This window comes from Opisthocomus hoazin, chromosome 8, assembly GCF_030867145.1.
Source record: "Opisthocomus hoazin isolate bOpiHoa1 chromosome 8, bOpiHoa1.hap1, whole genome shotgun sequence".
In the NCBI taxonomy this organism is placed as follows: domain Eukaryota; kingdom Metazoa; phylum Chordata; class Aves; order Opisthocomiformes; family Opisthocomidae; genus Opisthocomus; species Opisthocomus hoazin.
The window spans coordinates 59,096,625-59,119,439 of NC_134421.1; the positions used below are offsets into that span (position 1 = coordinate 59,096,625).

The 22,815-nt window shown below is 43.1% G+C and overlaps 1 protein-coding gene across 1 annotated transcript in view; it reads right to left on the reverse strand.

Annotated features, from left to right (window-relative positions):
- The window catches only part of CDHR3 (cadherin related family member 3), a 39,940-nt gene extending 20,922 nt beyond the window's left edge, over positions 1-19,018 (reverse strand). The window contains exons 1-8 of the mRNA XM_009933782.2: positions 18,949-19,018; positions 15,193-15,395; positions 10,034-10,202; positions 7,579-7,664; positions 5,540-5,634; positions 5,330-5,434; positions 1,624-1,772; positions 116-305 (exon numbers count right to left, since the gene is read on the reverse strand). Of these exons, the coding sequence (XP_009932084.2) occupies positions 116-305; positions 1,624-1,772; positions 5,330-5,434; positions 5,540-5,634; positions 7,579-7,664; positions 10,034-10,202; positions 15,193-15,395; positions 18,949-19,018 (1,067 nt within the window). The remainder of the gene's footprint in view (positions 1-115; positions 306-1,623; positions 1,773-5,329; positions 5,435-5,539; positions 5,635-7,578; positions 7,665-10,033; positions 10,203-15,192; positions 15,396-18,948) is intronic.
- Positions 19,019-22,815: the final 3,797 nt, after the last annotated feature.

Sequence of the window (22,815 nt, forward strand, 5' to 3'; positions counted from 1 at the left end):
TGTTCATTTGAATGTCTAACTGTAGTAGGACTGGGGACCCTAACTGAGGCGCCCTCGGCTGCACGCTGGTCTGAGACAACAAGGCAGCACTAAGGCAATGAAGAGCCTCACTTACCTGAAGGCAGAAGGATTGCATTCTGGTGGGTTGTCATTGATGTCGTCAATAATGATTGTGATCTCCATTTCGCTGGTGTGACCGCCACTGGGACTGTCCTCCACCCGGACTATCACTGAAATGTTAGGCTGGAGCCACAGCGGACGGGCATCTCGGTCAATTCTCCCAGTCACCTGCAGCACTCCAGTCGCTGGGCAGAAAGCAGCCAGAAGTTAGACACTCACCATGGAGGGAAGTAACACTCATGGTGTACATGTAAGAGGATGGCGTACCTTAGCAGACAGGTAGCAGAATAAAAAGTATTCTGTTCTGTGCATATCATGGCTGGTTTAGTTATTTTTTAAAATGATACAGAATGACTCTGAAAGTTCTGTCTAAGACTTCAACGGATAAATATCCATTGCTCGAAAATACTCCATAGGTGGCCTCGGCGGAGGGCTTGGAAAGCAGTTAGGTTTCCCTTACACTCTCAAAGAGCTAGTGCAAGTCAGAGTTGAGTGCACTCACAGAGCATCAAGGACAATGAGCTGCTAATGCCAGTGCCATCCTTGCTCTCTAGCTAGTAAAACTACTGTTTTCATTCAAGCATCCTTCAGCACCTCTACATCTACTCACAGATCAACAGAGCTGCTCTTAGCTGTGACAGATTGTGTCAAGTGCTCTGGTCAGCCATTCACTTCCCCCCCCCCCCCTTCTGACAGCCTCTGTTCAAAAAGAGAAGGTTTTTGTGACAGGGTACAGTACTATTCCCAGAGTACAAACGAGGTAAAGGAACAGTGTATATATCCTCTGCCTTTTGGAGTCTAATCGAGGGGGAAGGTGGTAATACCCGGCCAAAGGACACAGGGAATCCAAAGCACTGAAGAATCATCCTGATCCCCCACAGCACTGTATTGTGCAGCACCTCCTACAGCTGTGATAAGCAATTCTAAAGCAACAGCAGACAAAGAGCAAAGCAGTTGCTGAATGCCAGCCTTGGAGCAAAAACCTCAGGGCACTGCTGTATACACCCCAGAGAGCACGGGGAGACAGGACCAGCATGAGAGAGAGGACTCTTCTGGACAGCCTTGCCTGAGGAGGGTAATGAATCAAGCAATGCATCTGAGGTGCAGGTTTGCTGTGCACTTCAATGCTACAGCAGATTTCAGGCAGGAGAGAGGACATTACGGTCTGTGTGCAGGTGTTTCAAGAGCCCCGGAAGGGTCACTGCCATCCTCAGACATTAAAAAGAAGGCAGAAAATCTTACTTCCACCCAAGGGACCATCACCATGCAGCCATAAGTCAATATTTGTTAAGAAGTCATCTTTGGTCTACTTTCTTCAAGATATGTTACAGAATCTTAGTCAGCTGACCGAAGAATTTTACCCTAATAATGCTCTAAGCATTTCTTATTTCTAGGGGTAGCCACAGGATAAAGTAAGTCAATTTAAAACCAAGGCAAAAACATTTTTTCCAAAGTAGACACTTCTTTTTTTGGGTGTCAAAGGCACATTTTTGTTTGTCTTACATGGATTTATGGAGAAATATCTGTTAGAAGACTGGATGCTGTAGAAAAGTCTGCTAGGAAAGTCTTCATCATCAGGATCTTTAGCTGTTATATTGGCAACAACGGTGCCTGGGCTTTGCTCCTCTGGAATCCTGTAGATTCTTTGATTTCTACAAGATAAAACAAAATTCAGCAAAGTGCACGCGTGTGTTTGTAAGGGCAGCTGACCGCAGACTTGGCTGAGCAGTCAATTGTAGCAGCAGAGCCATGGCCATGCTGGGCTCAGAGATGGCTATTTGTGAGTCAAGGTAAATATCCCAGTCAATGGTTCTGCCAGCTGGATGAGTGGCAATAGCTGAACTGATGTGTGGTCATAAAGCATGGTGTAGCCACACAAATAAGTGTTTTTCCTTTGCAACATTTTCACAGTAAAAACAATCTGACTTTCACAGAGTCACGGAAGCTGAAGATGCAAGGGGCTGTTAAATCACACAGTTTATCTCCCTACAGAGCCACCAGCTTGTAAAGCCACTTGCTTTAACTCCTTCATTTTGCAAGACAAAAACAAAAATACAAGCAGTAATGTAATTAATCGTCTTTTGGAATGAATGCTGGAGGCTTTCTCGGGACAACAGTATTACTAAAAAGTTGAGTTGCCCCTGCAGGGAGTGGGGGCAGGGAAGAGCACTCCTGTGGGTACCCACCAGATGAACATGCTCCAAACTCCCAGCAACATCTGTCTGCCTGATTCATTCTACATAGAGAAAACGGTTCTTTACTGCTGCTGTTTGGTATGTCAGTGCTCCCAAATTTCCCATGAATTAAGTGAGTTTTATAGCTCAGATATAGTCTGGCAGGCAGTCATGCAGGATTACTTACAATGGTTGCAGTTCCATGTTCACTTGGGTACTCAGGTATGCAATTATGGCACTTGAACCACATGCAAAAGCAGGCATGGGCAAGCACACAAAAATGGTGCAAGCAATTTATGAAGGCTGATTTATACTACCAAAACACACACAAACATCTCCTGCTTCTAGAAATCAAAGGGAGCCAAAGGTGCTCAGGAGTTCACAAAAGCATTATGAGTATGTTTCAAGACTGAATCCTTCTTGCACATTTTAGACTTCTTATGCCACCACTTAACTAACTGACTAATCTATAGCTCCCAGTATAGGAAAGTACGAGCCCTTCATTGTCCTCTGAAAACCAACATCATGGGACACATAGCAATTGGAGCATTGAATATGCCGTGCCTCCAGGCCTCCACTTGCAATTTTAAAAATGGTTAAGAAGACACAGTACTTTCAACTGTTTTGGCGGCTCATATGAAAAGAGGAAAGCATACAGGAGAGAAATCACATAGGGTTTTCCAAGGAAAACCATCCAACTTTCAGCCAGAAGTAAACAAGGAGTTTGTGAAGGCTGTGGAGTCAGTGTATACATTAAGTTTCTATCTCGCTCTTGGCATCGGATTTCTTCCTTCCTTGTTCTCCCATTGTTCTTTCCAGAGTCACTCAGAAACAAAACAAATAGCAACAGATCTCCTTCACTGCTACCAAAAATGCCACCCCAAAATGCCTCTTTGATCACTGGGGAATACAGCAGGGACCTTTCTAACCAGTTTTGGCTCAAAGTAGGGAACTCCCTATGCCCACAGGGACCACAACTCCGAGCTCTCTGTGGACAGCAGACTCACCACAGCTCCACCTTCACAGCCCTACCAGACCTCCTGTGCCCTACACAGGCTGTTGTCCTGTCCCCACCAGCTCTCTCGGGAAGAAGCGGGACATTATCAAGCCCATCTCCGTAGCACCCAGTCCTGGTACAGCGGGGGAGGAGTTGGGGCCCTTCCTGCACAGCCACGTCTGGGCTGTGTACTGTTGTCCATCTGCCCGCCACCTGCCAGCAGCTTTTTACAGGACAGTTCGAACAGACCTTTTAGACTCTGCAATGTAATTGCGAAGGAAGCATATGTTTGTTTCCTTGTCTTCTCCTTTGTTTTCCTGACTCCACAAGTTTTCCATTGATTTTAACAGCCAGAATTTCAAAAGGCTGACTGCCAATGCAGCATTGTGAACACCAGAAACAGATGTGCTTGCATATACTATGGGAACAATTAAAAAGACCCTTTGAAACTCTGTTCTTGACAGCTTTGATCCGGAGAAAATAAAAAAGGTTTGCTAACTCGTCAAGTTTCCCCAGCTCCCATCCCAGCACTAATTATTACAGTGTCAGAAAGTACATAGCCTCAGCATGCAGCTCACATTTTAGCAGGGGAGAGGGCATACACGTGCAGATTGAGGACAGCTCATGAAGTGTAATTTAATCTCAAGCTCTTTATAAAGTGAGCTGTTCTTTTTGGTCTGTAGTGTCAATCTAAAAGGAAGAAGATTCAAAGAAATACCTGGCCTTATTTGTGCTATGTGAGAACTCAGTCTTAGACCTTAGGTGTTATGGGTGCTCAAGCTACTGCAGCTTTCACTAGCTTTATTGAGTAGATAAATATTTAGAAGAGCTCCTTTAGCATTGCAGACATAAGGATAAATAAACAGAAATGGCAACATTTGGAGGAAATAACCAGTCTAGAACACATTGTGCAAACGCTGGCACTGGGAAGAGGATTCCTCCTGCTTGTAGCAGTACAGTAATGTGGAGCGAGCTGTTAACCTTATTGATTCTTGCAGACATGATGTTCAAGTATTAAATAAATAGCAACAAAAAAAATCGATGTCTGTTTCTAACATTTCATTCTTCTCTTTCTTCAGATTCTCCACCCCTTTACCCAGCAAGGTCCAGATCCTTGGCCCCAGCCCAGGATCCATGCATTGCTCTGGCTCCACAAAACACCCGGAAGATTGCTCCTCACAAGCTGCTGGAAACCTCTTGGTATGGCCAAGGTGCTACACTGTCTTCTCCTTTGCATAGATGGCAGGAGGGAAGCCATCATAAGTATTCTCAGAAGAGACCTTGTAGAGCCTCAGGATGAGGAGACATGAAGACTGTGTCTTGAATCCAGTCAGTGTCTCATGCAAGTGACAAAGCTAAATCAACAACAGAATCAGATCGACTGTAAAAATTGCCAAGCTCCTGCTTCAGAAATAGTCATCCAGTGTGCTTTCCACTGCAAACCAGACTGCTGGTGGCACACGTATATTGTTTCCCTTTTTTTAAATTTTCAGCAATATTCCTGATCCCAGCTAAAACTCCATTAGTCTTCAGAAGTTATTTGTGACTTGTGCATTATGATACAATTTCCTCCTTCTGACACAGTAAGAGTAATGTTTCAAACATCAGCAGGATCATTTACAAGTGTAAATGTCTGTGAAGAAGAGGAAGGCAGATCTAAAGTGAGACCTTTTTATGTCTAGACATTTCTGTATGAATAAGCATCATTATGGTGAAATGCACATCTGTGTGAAGAGTCAATTCTAAATGATTGTATTCACACAGAGTAAAATTCATCTCCTTGTCTGAACTTGTCCAAAGGTCTTTGCATAGCTTTAACCTCTCTAAATGCTAACAAGTACAACAAGCTTGTTTGGTGGTTTTTAGCATGAGGGCAGAGCCCGTAAAACATGAAACTATTAAGAATATAAATAAGAATAAAAGAGGGAAATGAAGGCAAAGCTGTCCAGAAAAGAACAGGAATCCTAACAAAATGAAAATACTCTTTTCGGTAGTATAAACATCTACATTTTGAGTACAACAGAAGTTTTTCACTCACATGGTAAAGTAAGGGCTTTCATCATCGATGTTAATTATATTTATATTCACTCTTTTAGTCGAGTGGAGTCCGTCTGGATCTGTCACTGTTATATTTAAAACGTAACTGTTAAATAAGGAAAGAAAACAAGAATCGTTTTGTGGCTATGTAGGAAAACATTTCTCTGCCTCCTGTAAGCTACTAGACCACATGAATAAAATGCATTCTCACCAATGTGGATCTTCCTCATAATCAAATTCTTTTGTGGAAAAAATGACTCCACTTTCCAAGACCAAGAATGGCACTGGTGCAGGCAGCAGTGAATACTGAAATTAAGAGAGCAAGGAATTAGTCTTTGTATCTTTAAATATCCCTCCATTCATTCCTTGCCTTGTAGAACAGGCCAAATTGTAGCACAGCATTTGCCTCAAACATTGCATAATGAAACATGCTGACATCGAGATGCCAGCACAAGCCCTGATCATCTGAGCTGAAGCAGCTCAAACTTGGTCATACGTGCTTTGCTTGCCAGCCAGTGGAGAGCCACAGACACTGAACTACATTAAAGCCCACACTATTCTCTACCTCTGTGAACTCCAGCTCTGCAAGGAGAATATAACACAGAGGCCACCCACCAGACCCACAGCGCAGCAGGCAAAAATGACGTTTGTGCTGGCAGCAGAGCACATGCACAAAGGAGAAGAGAGAGGAGAAGGGATGAGGCTGGATTTGGGGGACAAAAGAGCTGTGGAGGAGGCAATGAAGTTTAGGGGTCCAAATGATGGGAGGGGCCACGGAGGGGAGAGTGGACTTCCAGGGTGCATGATGGAGTAAAACTGAAAAGCGTTCTCAACAGCCCAGTGTTAACATAGGTGCTCAGCGGCGGCATGTAGCAGTAGCTGCTTTATGCATTGCACAACACAAATGGGTACCACACCAGGGCACGGGTGCAGGAGGGAGCTGAGCACCCTGACACCCTACATAGTGGGGAGAAAGGCAGCACCATGCTCCCCAGAGCTGCAGGGCAGCTCCCACATGCCCACTACATCCTCCCTGCTATCGTCCATGTGCCTCTTCCAGACCATCACCAAGGAGCCCTCAAGGGCATTTCCTTCCTAGTGCAGGTGCTAGTAATACCCATACAGTCTGAAGCATGCAATGTCAGAAGGTCATGCACCATACAAGTAACCTGCAAAATCCACTGAGCAGATCTGTCCAGGGGATGCAACTGCTCTAGCGTTAACTTTTGGAAAAAAAACAGGAGCTACAGAGAGCTGAGTGAAACAACTTGCCTCCTTCAGTGATAGTTTGAACTGAAATTGCTAAAAATAAAAAATAAAAGCAGCTAGGTGACCACAATTCTTTTAACAATTCTTTGACAGTTGACCTTTCTAAATTCCCTCTCTATATTACTATTTCACCTGTTGCCTGGCATTTCTATATTATGCCTGACTTTCGTCAGGGATTAGAAGGAGCGTGAAACTCACAGTCGTCGTTTTCAGAAACAAAGCAGAGCTAAATCCCAGGCCTCTGCTTCCCTCCTCACCAGCTCGGGTTTGGTGGTTTGACTGGGCAAAGCCTGAGGACAGACTTGAGGCTAATTGCTCTCTTGAATAATGCTACACATTGAAGCAGCATCTTCAGGTTCAGTTCTTGAACGTGCTGTCTTTTATAAAGCCAATGCAAATAAAGCAAAGCTACAACACAATTCTTAGTTAAGTGCAGTTGTTTTTCCCCTGTCTGCAAACAAACTTCTCAATTTCCAGAAATTTTTGCTGATACTAAGAGTATTTTCAGACCAGTTAACATATTTTCTTAACTGAGGGTCACAAGTTGCCCTGAGATTGTCAAAAAGCTGAGATTCAGTTGCCTTGTAAGCAATCTCCTTACTGTCTCATTTCAAAGAATTTACATTGCAATACAGAAGGTTAAAAATTTTATTTACTTTTAGTCACTCATCTACAAGAAGTGTTTTGCAAGACTTTTTTTTTAAAAAAAGAGACACAATTTCTACTGTATCTCTGATTAACGGTATCGAACTCTGCCTTCAATACCCCTTAATTTTGGAGGGCTGAGAACTGAAAATACAATTTGGTCCAAACATTGAGGCTAGGTTTTCTTGGTTTATTATTGAAAATGCTTCTTTCTTCCTGACTAAACCTATTCTTGTGTTCCTGATAGGGAAGGAAGTTGTTGAATGATGCTGCCAATTAGCATTTCAGATACAGTGGATTATATCATCTCTGGGTTTTTTCTTTAATACAGCTTACTTTGAGTTCAGCATTTTCAGGATCAGCTGCATCAACTTGGTAAATGCGTTCCGGAGGTGTTCCTTCCAAGACATAGATTGTTACAGCTGCATGGATATAAGTGTACTCAGTGTTAATTAGGTAAGAATAAAGGACACGGCAGCAAACATACTGACACGCTGAAGGTGAAAAGATAAATATGCAAATACTGAAAAGATAAAAGGAAATCAATTGTATATGTGTTCAGGAGAAAGAAAGAAAGCAAGCAATAAAGCAAGGAAGAAAACTGATCTTTACATACTGCCTACCTTGAGGTGCTCACAGACTATGGAGGAAAATGATGCATTTGGGATACACCTGTGTCTTTCTATACTATGCAGGTGGGGAGAACGTAGCCCGGTGCTAGGTCCCCATCCCCTCCCCCGTCCCCTGCCAGAAGAGCTCAGAGCCTTTCCTCTTCATTTCTGCTTTTCCTTTACACCTGAGAGGTAAATAAACAGTGGATGGTCTGCGCTGACTTAGATTTTTGCCTTATTAAGGGTGCTAAGTCAGTGCAAGGTGTATATCTTTCCATGTCAGGAATTCCCACAGCTTGGCCCACCCCGTACTGGGCCACTGGCAACAGGCTTATCTCTCCTATAGTGATTAACAGAACAACAGATCTTTAGATCACATTATTTGCTTTATGCCCTTTTTTGTCTGCTGGGCCTGCTGTTTCTGGACTATTAATTTCCACTGTGACCCCTGCTGACTGCTGCTTCTCATCAGAGCAGTGGGAATCCCAGAGCAGCGTAATGAGTTGTTCCCAGAGGACAACAATATGAATATAAAGTTTAATGAGAGGGAGATGCTTTTTCATAATCAGCGAATGCACAATTAGTGTTAACTGTTAACTAAAGCCACACAGTTAGACAGATCAGACATCTGTGCTCACCAATTAATGGCAGTTCTAGCTGAGAGATAAGCTGATGCACTTATTTGTAACAAGCTCCCACGTAGAATGTGTTTCATGCTGTGCTGATCCCCTGAAGTGTCACATTTAATTATTATTAGATTCCAGCAGCACCCATGATATGCAAGACACCAGCTACGCTGAGAAGATGACACAGCCTCTTCCCGAGGGCAAGCTAATTTGCTTTACAAACTAAGTATTGTATGGAAGCAGGAATGTCAGCGTGCTTCGGAGGCATTAGTGAAGCAGGCTGGCTTTGCGTGGGCCTGGGCTGAAGCTGTGCGGGCAGACACGCCGTGTCCTCTGCTGCAGGCAATAGTGGGGGCTGCAGCCACGCTGCACTGGTGACCACTCCTAACATAATTCTGATGGTGGTCCAGACCTGGCGGGGTTCAGCAGCCAGCTCTAAACACCTGCCACGACCGGAACACACTTTGATATTTTCAGATAGAAAAAAACATTGAATATTGAATTATTGAATGCTTTTCCATACAGTGCTGTTAGAATAGCAAGACTTCTGGCAGGCTCTCAGTACTTCATGAAATAATAAGAGCATATTTTTACTCACTACCTGAACTGTTCTGTCTGTGTGTGAACACATAATAAATAAATCGCTATACTTTGTCACCTCATGGTACAATTTTTCCAGGTCCCTCTCATCAGTAAATGAACAAGATAAGATTGCTCAGAGAGTAAGACAATTATTTCCTACCCTTTTTATCAATGTTTTTATCACTTGTATTAGGTACTGCACGGCATGCAAAGCCTGCACTGACAGCAGCCGAGGTCTAGACGCTCCAGCCTCATTCCTAAGGCTACTGCAAACTTCTCCCCACTGCACCGTTGCCCATGATCTGAAAGTAAACCTGGTTAACACCATCTGCCAGAACTCTCTGCCTCTTTCCATTTGCATCATCATAGATCACAATCTTGAGATCTCTCTCTTCAAACTTATCTTCCACTTAATTTCTCACATGCAGGTGCAAATGCAATATACAGCTGTAAAACACTGGCAGAGCAATCTTTTTAACATGTCTTCAGAAATGTTTCCTCAGAAATTCTTGCACATACACTATAGACTTGTTGAAATTTATCTTGCTTCCCCAAATCAGTCCAATTTTCAACAAACTACTGAAACATGTACCCATACTCAATGGTTATATCCCCACCAAACTTCAAGTTTCTAATACATACCTATAGGTGGGTATTCATCTCATAAAAAAAAAAGAACATGTACATTTATTGCTATAAAAAAACCCTTTTTTTTCTTTTAATTCTTCAGGTGCTTCAAAGTCCATAAATCATTTTTGGTCAAAGCTTCAAGAAATTAAAAGGGCATTTCCAGAGACGAAGTGTACCAAATATTTGTGCAAAATAAAGCTCTGATAAAAACAGTGTCCTGTTCCTCTCTTGTTTTCCTAAAGGAAAATGTTTAGACCATTTCAGCTACAGGCACTGTATGAGGCTATAATCTGATGTAATCTTTTCAAGTATTGTTCTTTTCAAATACCACCACTATCTTACTTTGGATAGCCATATTTCCTCGAAATACAGGACGTTCATTTTTATCTGTTATTTGGACAGTCAGTATGTTAAGGTCAGTTCTCCCAGCTGTATCTTCAACGAAAATCTGTAAATCAAAGCTCTTTGGCATAGTTTCATAGTCTAGGACCGGGTTTCCAGTGGTAACCACCTGGAAAGAAAAAATTATTATTAGCACATATTGCAAGAGATACAAGTTATAGTGTATATGAGTGAATACAAGTAAAGGGACACTTTCGATCAGTAAGCAGTGAGTATTTTAGATCATCTTCTACTTGTTGGCACATTTCTTGTCAGCAGCAGTAATGTGAGAAAAACAGAGTGGAAAGACCAAAATGTTGTTGCTTCATGGAGCAACTCCAAGACCTCTCATGTGAGGGACAGTGTGAGGAGGAGAAAGCGTGGAAGAAGCTGTCCTGTTTCACCAGCAACGCTCTGCCTGCAGTGCCAGGGCTACATCTTGCAGGTACTTGTCTGTGCCAAGTCCTCATCTTTCCACACCAAGCTCCAGGAGCAGTTGAGGTGTGATGAGACTGAAAACTGGGAGGAAGCCCTGCAGGACACAAGGGCAGCTTCCCTATTTCTGTGAGCCACGAGCAGAAGGGGGAAGACCTTTTACTTGCAATAAGGAGTGTGGGGGCAGAAGACCATGTAGTCTAGCAGGTACCAGAACTGTTTTGTGAAAATGTTGAACTAATTGAAAAGTAACACTGGCCTTAAGTTTTATAAGACTGATAAGGCAAATGTTTGCTTTGGGTTTTTTTTAAAAGAATTCCAGCTCTGCACATCACCTCTTAACACAGAGGATGTACAAGCACAAGACTGACATTCTATGAAAAAGCATTAAATAATTCATTCATTTTGGGTTTAGGATGAGTCCAGAGCAACAGCAGGATGCTGAAAGCTGTATGCCACAATATTCACTGCTGAAACTAATAAAGAAACAAGAACTTTCCTTTCTTGGACAAGAAAGGAAAAGCTGTTAAATTAGCTGTGTAAGTTCAAACACCAGTAGTGGAGGTGATGTGGAACTGGAGAAGGAGAAGAACTGGGGCTCACAAGTGCATGTGACAAGGAGCGCGTCACTGTATTCACAGAATCAATCACAGAATCACAGAATCACAGAATCACAGAATGGTAGGGGTTGGAAGGGACCTCTGTGGGTCATCTAGTCCAATCCCCCTGCCGAAGCAGGGTCACCTACAGCAGGCTGCACAGGACTTTGTCCAGGCGGGTCTTGAATATCTCCAGAGAAGGACACTCCACAACCTCCCTGGGCAGCCTGTTCCAGTGCTCCGTCACCCTCACACTGCTGCAGAGTGGAGGAGCCTGGAAAGGATGCACAAGGAGAGCACTTCCTTGATTTTAGATGAGATGTCATGGCAAGAAGGCATGCAAAAGTGATGGCAGCACAATTAGAAGGCAGAAGCCAAAATAGAGCCGATTAACAAAAAGACAGTTGGAGGAGGGTGAATAGAGGCACAAACATTTTATGCCTTCTGGCATAGGAAACGGTGACTCTCTGCAACCTTGTGGATCCTTTTGTTACAATACTGCAGAAGAAAACAACTGTGTCCTGATGGTCTTCTCCTCTCCTGTACTGTGCAAATAGAAGCTTCCCATAAAAGCAACGTTAACTCAGGAAAAACATCCTACCAAAGCTTACAACACCAATGGAAAGATTGCTCTCCAAACTGGCTGTTTGCTGGAGATGTAAATACAGTAAGCTGATGCAATGAATTCAGAACAAGAAACTGCCCAACTCTAAGGAGAAATTATGTGCTCTGGGGATTACCCCTCCAGTTCACAGCCAAATGTTTTCATTGGTGTTGTAACTACAGGCAGACTGCCCATACACACATCTTCCACCCTGCTTTACACAGATCTTGCAAGTGAAGATGTCAATCTAGATGGTCTCTTCCTAGGTTGCTTTTGAACACACCTTGCCACTGGTGCAGGCTGTGAGCCACAGTGCACCTATCCTCCAGGAAGGAGCAATGCTTACTCATAAAGGCAGCACTGCACACACTTGAAGCAGCCACAGACTTTATGAAAGGTGGTTTAGAGTCACCCCATAACTGTCTACCCGTTACTCCACCCAAGAATCTCACTGCTCCCTGCTCCACCTTCACCCTCTGGACACAAAGGGAGCATCACCTACAGCATCAAGGTAGCTTTGGGCAGCAGTACTCGTTCGTGCATTCAGTGCATCTTTTGCTCATGGGACTCTTCAAATAAGAGCAAAGTGAGGTAGTATGGGCATGGCTCAGGTCTCAGTAATGGTGACTTTCTCAGAAATCATAAAACATATAAAGAGATGTGATATTGCCTAGGCTTGCTGCAGCAGGATTAAGTGTGCTTCAGAAATACAGAAGAGTCTGTACTAACAGGTACTTAGCTAATCTGAAAACCCCATAATTCATACATGAAATACTGCCTTTTTCTACATCTTATCAAAGATTTAATGGCAGTAGGTAGAGCTGAGGTATCTCATTTTAGATCACATTACTTTTGCAAAATATTATACCAATCTGCTACAGCATAGCATAAATAATTAAAAGTAGCAATACTCATCAAATAAATGGACTAAGGACACTCATGAGTATTTGTCTTCGCCTTCAGAGTTGTGTATGTTCACTCAGCTGCTAGTTTCCAGAATATGTAGTTTTATTTATGATTTTCTCATGACTGATATTCACTAGCCCAAATTCTTTGTTCTAGTCCCTCGAGTGAGTTAGGAAACCCTGCAAACAGTTACAGTTCAATCAAGCCTCATGAGGTTCAACAAGGCCAAGTGCAAGGTCCTACACCAGGGTCGGGGTAATCCCCACTATCAATACAGGCTGGGGGATGAAAGGATCGAGAGCAACCCTGCTGAGAGGGACTTGGGGGTACTGATAGACGAAAGGCTGGACATGAGCTGGCAATGTGCGCTGGCAGCCCAGAGGGCCAACCATGTCCTGAGCTGCATCAAGAGAAGCGTGGCCAGCAGGTCGAGAGAGGTGATTCTGTCTCTCTACTCTGCTCTGGTGAGACCTCACCTGGAGTACTGTGTTCAGCTCTGGAGCCCTCAGCACAAGAAGGACATGGAACTGTTGGAGCGGGTCCAAAGGAGGGCTACAAAAATGATCCGAGGGCTGGAGCACCTCTCCTATGAGGACAGACTGAGAGAGTTGGGCTTGTTCAGCCTGAAGAAGAGAAGGCTGCGGGGAGACCTGATTGCAGCCTTTCAGTACTTAAAGGGAGCCTATAGGAAAGATGGGGACAATCTTTTTAGCAGAGACAACAGTGACAGGACAAGGGGTAATGGTTTTAAACTAAAACAGGGTAGGTTTAGGCTGGATATAAGGAAGAAATTCTTTGCAATGAGGGTGGTGAAACACTGGAACGGGTTGCCCAGAGAGTGGAGGCCCCATCACTGGAAACATTCAAGACCAGGTTGGACAGGGCTCTGAGCAACCTGATCTAGTTAGTGGTGTCCCTGCTTGCTGTGGGGGGATTGGACTAGATGACCTCTAGGGGTCCCTTCCGACCCAAAACTTTCTATGATTCTATGATTCTATACCAAGCCCTCACAGACCATTCTGGCAATGGGGCTGTGGTATGCAATGGATAGAAACTGGCACTTTGGAAGAAGCAGTCTCCAGCCTTATTCCTTTCTTCGCCATTAATTTTCATCCCTGTATCACTCTCTGCACTGTGCTAGAACAAGAAATTCTCAGTCATCCCTGCCATGAAAAAAAAAAAAGGAAGAGACTTCTTATCTACATGCAGGGTTATTTTTCATCCAGATTAATTTCTCAGTCCCACTCAACAAGCAGCAACATTAAATGCTTGTGCTGCACAGTGTAGAGATGGCATAGGACAGGAACAAGCAGGTATAAAAAAGGGCTGTGTTTTGCAGAAGAAAGTATAGCTTCAATTCAAAATGCCAAAATACAGCTTAGGAAGGGAGTCCCACATGATGAATTCTCTGTCAGCAAAGCCAGCTTCAGGGACGTATCCTTTTCCATCTGCCTGTTACATCCCCTCAGCTGAGCCAGTTTGTGCAGCTGCATCCTACGCTTCGCAGGTGAAAGATGGCCTTTTTGAGAGGTTTTGACCCTTTCACTGGTCTGGCTGGGGAGCAGCTAAAGAACCAGCAGAGGTGGCACAACTGAGCTTTGTAGTCTGTCGGGAGGCAGGAGCTGTGGAACAGCAGCAGCTCCCCCAGGCAGCTCGGACCAGTGAGCCACAACCATCTGCGATCCCAGTCTTGCTTTCCCCAAATGTTCTCCCAGAAACACCAGCAAAAACAACAACAAAAGAGCCCTTACATCAGTTCTATGAAAAGCTGAGCTTCCTTGGGAACACTCAAAAAAATGTATTTAAATTAACTTTTTGAGACTGTACGCAGTGTCTATCCGTATCCTTTAAAGACAGAGTCACTGTTCAGGCTCAGACATACAAGTGAGTTACAATGAGATGACATCTGTACACTCATTGCCAGTGACAAATGTGAGGTAATACTTGCTAATTTATCCAACAATGAAAATCAGCCTGAGGTAACAGAACTTGCTTTAGGACAAGAGCATGCAATAGATAGAAATAGATCACAGATGTGTAGAAGTGTGATAACTTCTTACCTCAAGATAACTTCCTCATGTGTCACAGCCTTCATTGAGAATTAAATATGACTTTGATCTGACTCAACTTACTTTATTTTGGAAGTGAGTCAAATTCATTTTAATTCCAGGTGAGAGTGGCCAAACAGAAGCTGCTTGTGGTTTAACTAAGCCACTTTAAATTCACAGTGATTTCATATAAATTAAATTTAAAAACTATGGACAAATCCTCAAAACAGAAGCAGATCCTGTATATCCTTCTTCACATCTCATTTTCCAGAAGTCATATTTTTTCTATCACAGAATAAATGGAATTATTCTGATAGGTGGGTTTTGCCTAGATGCAATTTAAAATTATAATCACTATTGCTACTCATTTGCCATATCTATTACAGCATGCCCAAAATACTACCACAGTCTGCATTTGCAACTCTTTTCTGATTAAAAGATGAGTCATTGTGCACTGTCAGTGCTCAGTAATCCAGGAAACATCAGCCTACATGACTGAACACTGCTCAAGATAAATGTAAAACTCACCCTGTATTCGAGATCTCCTTTTGATTCAATATCAAAAGCCTCTGTAAGTGGATTTGAATTTACTATAGTAGGAAGTATTGCAACACCTTCAGAAGACAATGGAGAAACCGTTACATTAAAGGTATAAACTGAAACACCAGCTGCTGCATTTTCTTCAACAGTGCTTGTTGCAGGTAAGCCCTTAAGCAACTGGGTTCTTCTTCCTGCAAGATGAAAATGAATGTAAAATTACTTCTGGGAGTCTTAGGCTAGCAGGAGCACATGGCTTGTGCCAAGAGCTGCCATTAATGAGCACACAATGGCCTGGTTCTCTTTTTGCTTGTGAATGGTGTTGTTACACAGTAGTAGATCCAGTGCTAATGGCAAAAGTCAATCTTATCTCTAATTCAGTACTGTACTATACTGTACTGTACTGTACTATACTATACTATACATCTAGAGTGGTTGACGTTAAAGAAGTATTGTTACTGCATTGTTTGCCTTCATATATGCCTTTATATAGAAGCAAAGAAATTGAACATGTTTCTATTATTTAATTTCACCCCTTGTGCTAATTGCTGCCTTCGTGCATTAATCACATCAAAAAGCACCTTGAATCACACAGGGATGGATGTTAAAGAAGCAATCATTTTGTGAAGTACACCATCTGCAGAGCCCATTTCCTCCATTTTCCCTCCTCTTATTGTTTCTAGCATAGCGATGTGCATGCCTGGCTCATCAGTAGCCCGAGTTAGCAAAAGCTTCGGGATGTTTCACTGTTGTGTCTTCTGCTTTGTGCGTGGAAGAGCAACTTCCATTCCTTGGAGGACGTATGGGCCTACAAAAGCACCCTACGGTTCAAAACTGCCTGGAAGCAGCACAGAGTGCTGTGGCATCCGACAGCTTTGTGTGAGCTCCTTGTTTCTCAGTCTGACCTCTGGACTCCCCAAAACAAAATCTGTGCTTGCTCTACTCTTTAGCTTATGGTTTTTGTTATTTTGACAAAGGTCTGTAGTGCTTTATCTCATGAAGAATGTGTAGAAAACATAAATCAGCACATCCCTAAACTGGCAATGCACCTCAACATGAGACTATGCCAGGGCTGAATGTCGCTGGTGGGGGCTTCACTGCCTTGTCCAAAACACTTGCCAAGAGAGCTGGCTGTGTTCAGTTAAACTTCCTACATACTGTGTGCCAAGACAGAGGCAGATACAGCTCACTCAAGGGCCTGGCCAGGCTGCTCACACACTAGCACTTACCATAGAAAAAGCTCCATGAAGTCTTTATTTTTGCCGGGCAGCTCCGAGGTAAAAAGCTGCTATGGGAACCACTCTGAGGCCATTATAGAGCTGCAGCAGGTTTCTGCTTGGATGCTCAGGCTCAGCCCGGAGCTTGGGAACGTAATGCCAAGGGGAAACCTGCTGCTTTGCAACACCTCTGTGGTGTGGGACAGAACCATCTCCCTTTGCCCCTTTTCATGTGGCTGGGGACAGATGGCCCACATCAGCTAGCAAAGAGGCACTCTAATCACCATTCCTCCAATGGCAGCAGGATCTTTAATCTGGAGGGGGAGAGCTCAGCTCCAACACTTTCCAATGACATTAGAAGACACCTTAGTGACTTTTTTCCCAGATTATCAAAAAATCTTGTTTCCCTGCATCCCTAGAAAAATCTGGAGCATTTTAGGTATAGCCCACATAAAGCCTTTGCGTGACAGACATTGCTCCTGTCACTGGCCTCTCGAATAACTGTTCCCCATAGGATCAGAGAAGACTTAGGGTCCCAGTGCCTTTGCTACATGAGAAGGAAAACTAATAGCAGTAGATGAGTTCATGAGACAAAGCATAGAGTCCCACGGTCCCCCTTCTTCCCGCATCCCACCCCAGGAGGCACTTGTCCTTGCAAGGCTTCCTGGAGCACCTCTTAGAGTGGCATGACTCCATCAGATATCCCCTGTTCTTCCTCTTGCAGCCTGCAAGACTCACTGCATTGTGGGGAGGAGAAGGAAGGACCATGGAGGGTCTTCTTCACGTAACCAGCCATACTAGACTGTGGTGGGAGAGTTTGACTCTGGGAAGACCTCTTCTGAGCATGGGGCCTCACCAGTAAGAGGCAGAGCTGAGGCACTTCCCTGGGGCCACTCCACAGCTGCATGGAAGTTCCCATGCTCCCACACTCCAGATACAGCAGGTGCATGGACCAGTGATCTGGCTGGGATTAGTCTGGCATTTATGGGAAAAAAAAGCCCTGGAGATGCTTTGCGGGTGGGTGAGGTACAGGCTGGGATGTGGGAGACCATGAGGTGAGAACCGCCTGTAACAGGTCACACTGACACTCGGCTAGGACTGAGTTCAGCTGAGCCATTACTGATTTATATTGGTGGAAGCAGGACTCAGTGAAGGACTGAGTTTTTAACAATGTTCTTAAAGATTCTGGAAAACACCATCAACAAAAATTGCCCATGCAAATGAGACTCAGTTGAGAGAGGCTACTGGGGATACATTTCCATAAGTGGAGCTGAACTTGGAATACAGTCTCCTGTGGACAGCACCTGATGAATCCAGTTCTCTCAGCAAGCCACAGTTCATTAATGGAAACCATTCATAAAATCAATGAAATAATTTAGAACATTTAGAAATGTAGAAAGAAAAGAGTTGCTATTTTTATACTAGATCTAAAGATTTCATTGGCTGTTTATTCAGGATTTGTCTTTCTAAATCATAAGTTCTTACTTTTTCCTCTTTATTTTTAACTGAAGTTTTCAGTACTGCATCTAAATGGCTTCTTCTTCTTCCAATTGATTTTACAAAAGCCCTCCTTCCACATTCAGAAGTCCTTGCTTACCTCCTTAGTTCGGAGAACAAAACATGCCTGAAGCAATTTAATACATTATTTATCAGAATTACCATCCCCAAACATTGACAAATGCTGAGTCCAAAACAAAGCAATCATGAGACTGGCTTTGAGAAGTATATGTACATTTAAGTCTTATTTATCTGTGATTCCTTAGTCTTTACAGTCTGCTTGAGTCATACTTCAAGCTTTTCTCTCTGCACAACCATGCAGGTTAGAAAAACACTATTTTCAAGGAAAGCTGATATTCACTTGCAGTGTCCTGATCACAGTTTTGGGGATGTCAAGAATATCACCAAATACTGACAGGTTCCTGAGTGTTGGCAGAACTCTTTCAGTCCCTTGAGAGCGAAGTGACCCTGCCCGAGCAGCTAGCTTACTACAAGTAACACCAAGTGCTCCATGAGCCACATGGATTGCAATTTGAAGATCTACTTAAGTTGCTAACATGCACATATTCATATCTGCAAATTTCCCATGTTTTTACGCCAGACAAAGATAGTGATGTTATGCTACTAATATTCGCCATAAGTGTACTCCTGTTTGGTCCTATTTGGTTGCTTGTTTTACTTCATCAAATAGAAATGTTATCAATATTTGAAAGGAGAATACTGGAATGTTAGTACCAGATATTGCTTCTTGGAGAGCTGACCTCCTTTCCCACTCCAACACTGTCACACTGAGCAGTGGCTATTGCACTCTGAAGTGCCTCATCCAGCGAAGTGTCTTAGCAAGGAGTTACATTCTCTTCTTCATTATACTGCTGTAACCACAGAGCTCAATCTATTTCAGTAGGAAAATAATTGTTACTTGATTTTTTCCATGCGTGTCTGATCCCCAAGTATGTATTATAAAGCTCCCAAGAGAAAGTATAACAGCCAACAATGTTCTAATTTTAGCTGTGTAATGAAATCATGTTCTTACCACATACTACTCCCAGCAAAATGAGGAGAAGGAGCATGCTCTTCATCATCTTTACGACCCTGTCCTTCATGTTCCCAGGACACAAACTGAAGGCAGATCATGGTACGCTTTCCCTAGTTTACATCAGCTCCACGTAAATTCTTCCTCTTTGTCACGTTGTGGAGTGAGAAACGAAACAAAGGACCCATGTCTCTAAGGGAGTTTCAAAACACTGTCAGCTTGTTTGCTTGTCAGAGAACTGCTCCTTGCTGACACTCCATCCACAGATCTGGGTCACACTTGAGAAAACAATCATTAACGGTCCTTTCACTGCAATCGTCTTATTTCTTGAAGCATTATCAAAAGAATCTGGGAAGTTCTAAATCTGGAAATACTGTACTGTTTTCATTGCTCGGGCAAATGGGGTGCTCTCTTCACACATCAGGATCAAACACTCATTCTTTCCTACTTAAACCAAGAACCTGAACTTTTCTCATTTCTCTGGGTATCAGAGAATTACTCAGACCACACACACTGCACACCTGGAGATGAGGTTGCAGCATACATATGTGCTGAAGCTAGCTTTGCTGTAGCTATCTCAGGAAGAGCACGGATCACTATGCAAAGTGAATGGCCTCCCCTAGATTAGGCATCTAGCTAGCTAGCCCACAATACACGCATGCAACTTTCCTTTTTTTTAAAATCTAAGGGCAGTCCTAGCATTTTATCGTGGAACATAGCATAGCAGAATAGCGGTGACACTAACACTGGAACTGGATGCAGTATAGGTGCATCGGCATCAACTCATCGAATAATTTAGGTTGGAAGGGACCTGTGGAGGTCATCTAGTAAAACACCCTGCTCAAAGCAGGCCTAATCAGATCAGGTTGCTCAGGGATCTGTCCAGTTGATTCTCAAACACCTCTGCACAAACTTAACAGCTCTGCTAAGGGGTAGGATTTAGAGATACAGGTTTAACACAGCTCTGGAAAACCACACTGATTTGTGAGCTAAGCTAGCATTTCTACATGGTTCTGCATGACACTCTGTGCCTGTCCCAGTGAAAGCCAACAGTAGTTCAGAAAGCTCTCTCCTGTGCTCCTGTGTTTTGCGTACTATGAGCATGTTAATTGAACACGCTGAACATGAACAGCTAGTTTAACGCTGGGGCAGTCATTGCTATGCTTGCTGCATATGCACCTTAAACTACCATACAGATGTGCCCCGGAGGATTCTGCTGATATAATGAAAAGATGCACTAGTAAAACCTACTGACTGGAACTGAGCCATACCTACATATCTGATACTCGTTTAGGGAATCATAAAAAACATTCTTTTGATGGTTGATCTGCATCTATTTTAAAGTGCCTCTAGGGCCTTGCCAAGTCCAGATGCAGCCTAGGTTTAAAGCAAATGTGGCCACACCATATCATCGGAGAGCACACACTGCATCTACCTGTAGTACTGAGGAAGCCAATCTTCCACTGCCCCAGGAAATGTGTGCCTAGACTTTACGTTTGTAAAAGAAAATATGGAAAACCTCATCCTCAAATGACCTAGTTATGCTGATAAGATATTAATGTAAATGTATTTATATTGGCAAAAAGTCTAGCCTGTCCCTTTACCTGCCAGATCATTGCCCATCTCTTCATATGCATTTCCTTGGTCCACAAAGAAGCTTTTGGTCTGACTGTACGTCACACAAAGATGAGGTCTGTGTGCACATGCATGAACCAGGCTTGTACAATAAGCTTGTCATCTTCTACTAATTATCAGAACACCATAAAGTTGCTGTTAGATTTATTCCCTCCTTTTAGTTGCAATGTATAATCTATCCCATTATACTGCTGTTTCTTTTAATCTTGAAAGACCTCTAGAAACATCTGGGCTAAGTTTTAAAGCAGCCAGTCTTTCAGATACATATTTAAATTGGTTTAGTATCTAGCTTGAGTGATAGGACTGTTTCCATTCTACGTTCTAAATAGTCAAGCCTTCTCCAGAACTCAGGGGTCACAATTTTTGTCCTTTATTTTCTTTCTCTTCTTAGGCTGCTTTTTTTTTGGGGGGTGGTTTTGGTGTGGGTTGGATTTTTTTCCTACAAATATATTTTGCAACTTCTTTGTTTTGTCCTTCCTTCATATGAGAACCTACACAGATCTACTTCCAGCAAGACTTCGGTGTCCATATACATAAATTTCCTCTGCACATCTTGTGATAGAGACACCGTAGAGGGATATAGCAGACACGGATGGCAAAGGCATCTGGAACACACATGTGCTTGAAATGCCAGCCTTTCCCCAGCTTCACCTGGAAGTGCAATAGGTAACTGTTTCAGATGCTAAGTGAATACTCACGAAGCAGTTAATTTCTGTTTTCTCTCTCTGTCTCCAAGGCTTTCATGTAGTCCCTGATAAGCCTCATGGTTCAAGCACGTTGTGAGAAGAGACGATAGAGGTGACCAGGGAGACGGGGGAGAGCCAAGTGTAGCACACAGTGAGGGAGGAGAGTGCAGAGGGCAGCTCACATGGGTGGAGCAAGTGTGAGCAGAAAGGGCTCTGGCTCCTTCTTCTTCTTTCTGTCACTGCCAGTATCTCTCAGTACCTCCCTTAGATCCCTCTTTTCTTCTGTTCCTCTGCTGAATGGATTTCTGTGGTTCTCTGATTCATCCTGACAGGTTGTGAGCAATAAGGTGAAAAAGCAGCCAGAGTTAAGACAGAGCCCCGAACAGGTTGAAAATCAAGTAGAAATCAATATATGCATGTCATCAACTATAGAGCTAATTAGGAACAGATGAGTTTAGGAAAAGGTGAGCAAGGCAGAAGTTCCCTGGTGAGGCTGGCAACAGTAGCTCTGCCGCTGCAGGAAGGTCACAAACGAGATTCCTGGGAATATAAAGCAGCTAGATGAAAAGAGGTCAAAGTAGTGCAAGCAAGAATGTAACCAGGGAGTCTGGTGGCAAAATAGAGTGAAGAAAAAATAATTGGAGGAAATGAAAAGGTCAAGGAAAAAAATGGGTTTTTAATCATTCCTTGTTTTTCAAGATTATTTGAAACCTGGGCATTTTAAAGCGGTGCAGAAAAAATGCATTTCTGAGAACATGGTTTCTAGATTAACAAGGTAGAGAATGTGAGGAAGATGCCATATCTTTCAAGAAATTAAAGGGTCTTGGTTCCAGGGGAAAGACCAACAGATCAGAGTGCAAGAGACTGCACTGGTCTTAGGTTGGGACGCACAGAGAAAAACCACAGCAAGTGAGGGACATCGGGTGGGACAGAGCAGAACTTGATGTGCAAGCTTTCAATTGCCTGTCCTCAGGAAAGTGAGGGATTTTAAGAGGCCAGCTTCAGAGAAGTAGTCTACTTGCATAACAAAATGTGCAGGTTCAGGACATTAATCTTTTTTCTATGTGTTTAATTCTCAATTGACTTCCAGTCTGTCAACAGGAGAGAAATGTTCCCTCACTTTTCAAACGCATCAGAGGTTCAAGACATAATTTTCCCATTAATGGCTATTATTTCAGCCAGAGTAGTGGCTCTCTTTCTGCTTGGTCAGCTCACAGGAAAGGAAACGTTTTGCCCTTACTGTGATAATTACTCACCAAAAATTGAGCAGCCTAAGGAGAAATTTCACACACCTGATCCAACCTCAGTTCAAGAATATTTATTATTGTTATTCACTAATTAAATTACCTAGATTGTCAGGTATTTTATTCATTAATTAAATTACCTAGATTGTCAGGGGTTTTTTTTCATCTCCTTTCTCTTTAAATAGTACAGCTTCTCCATCTGCTGCCTTAGTAACTTTTCCTAAAATATTGAAACAGTACCTTGCATCCTACACCAAAAACTTCTGCACCATTTCATTTGTTTTCTCAGCTAAAAGCTTCCT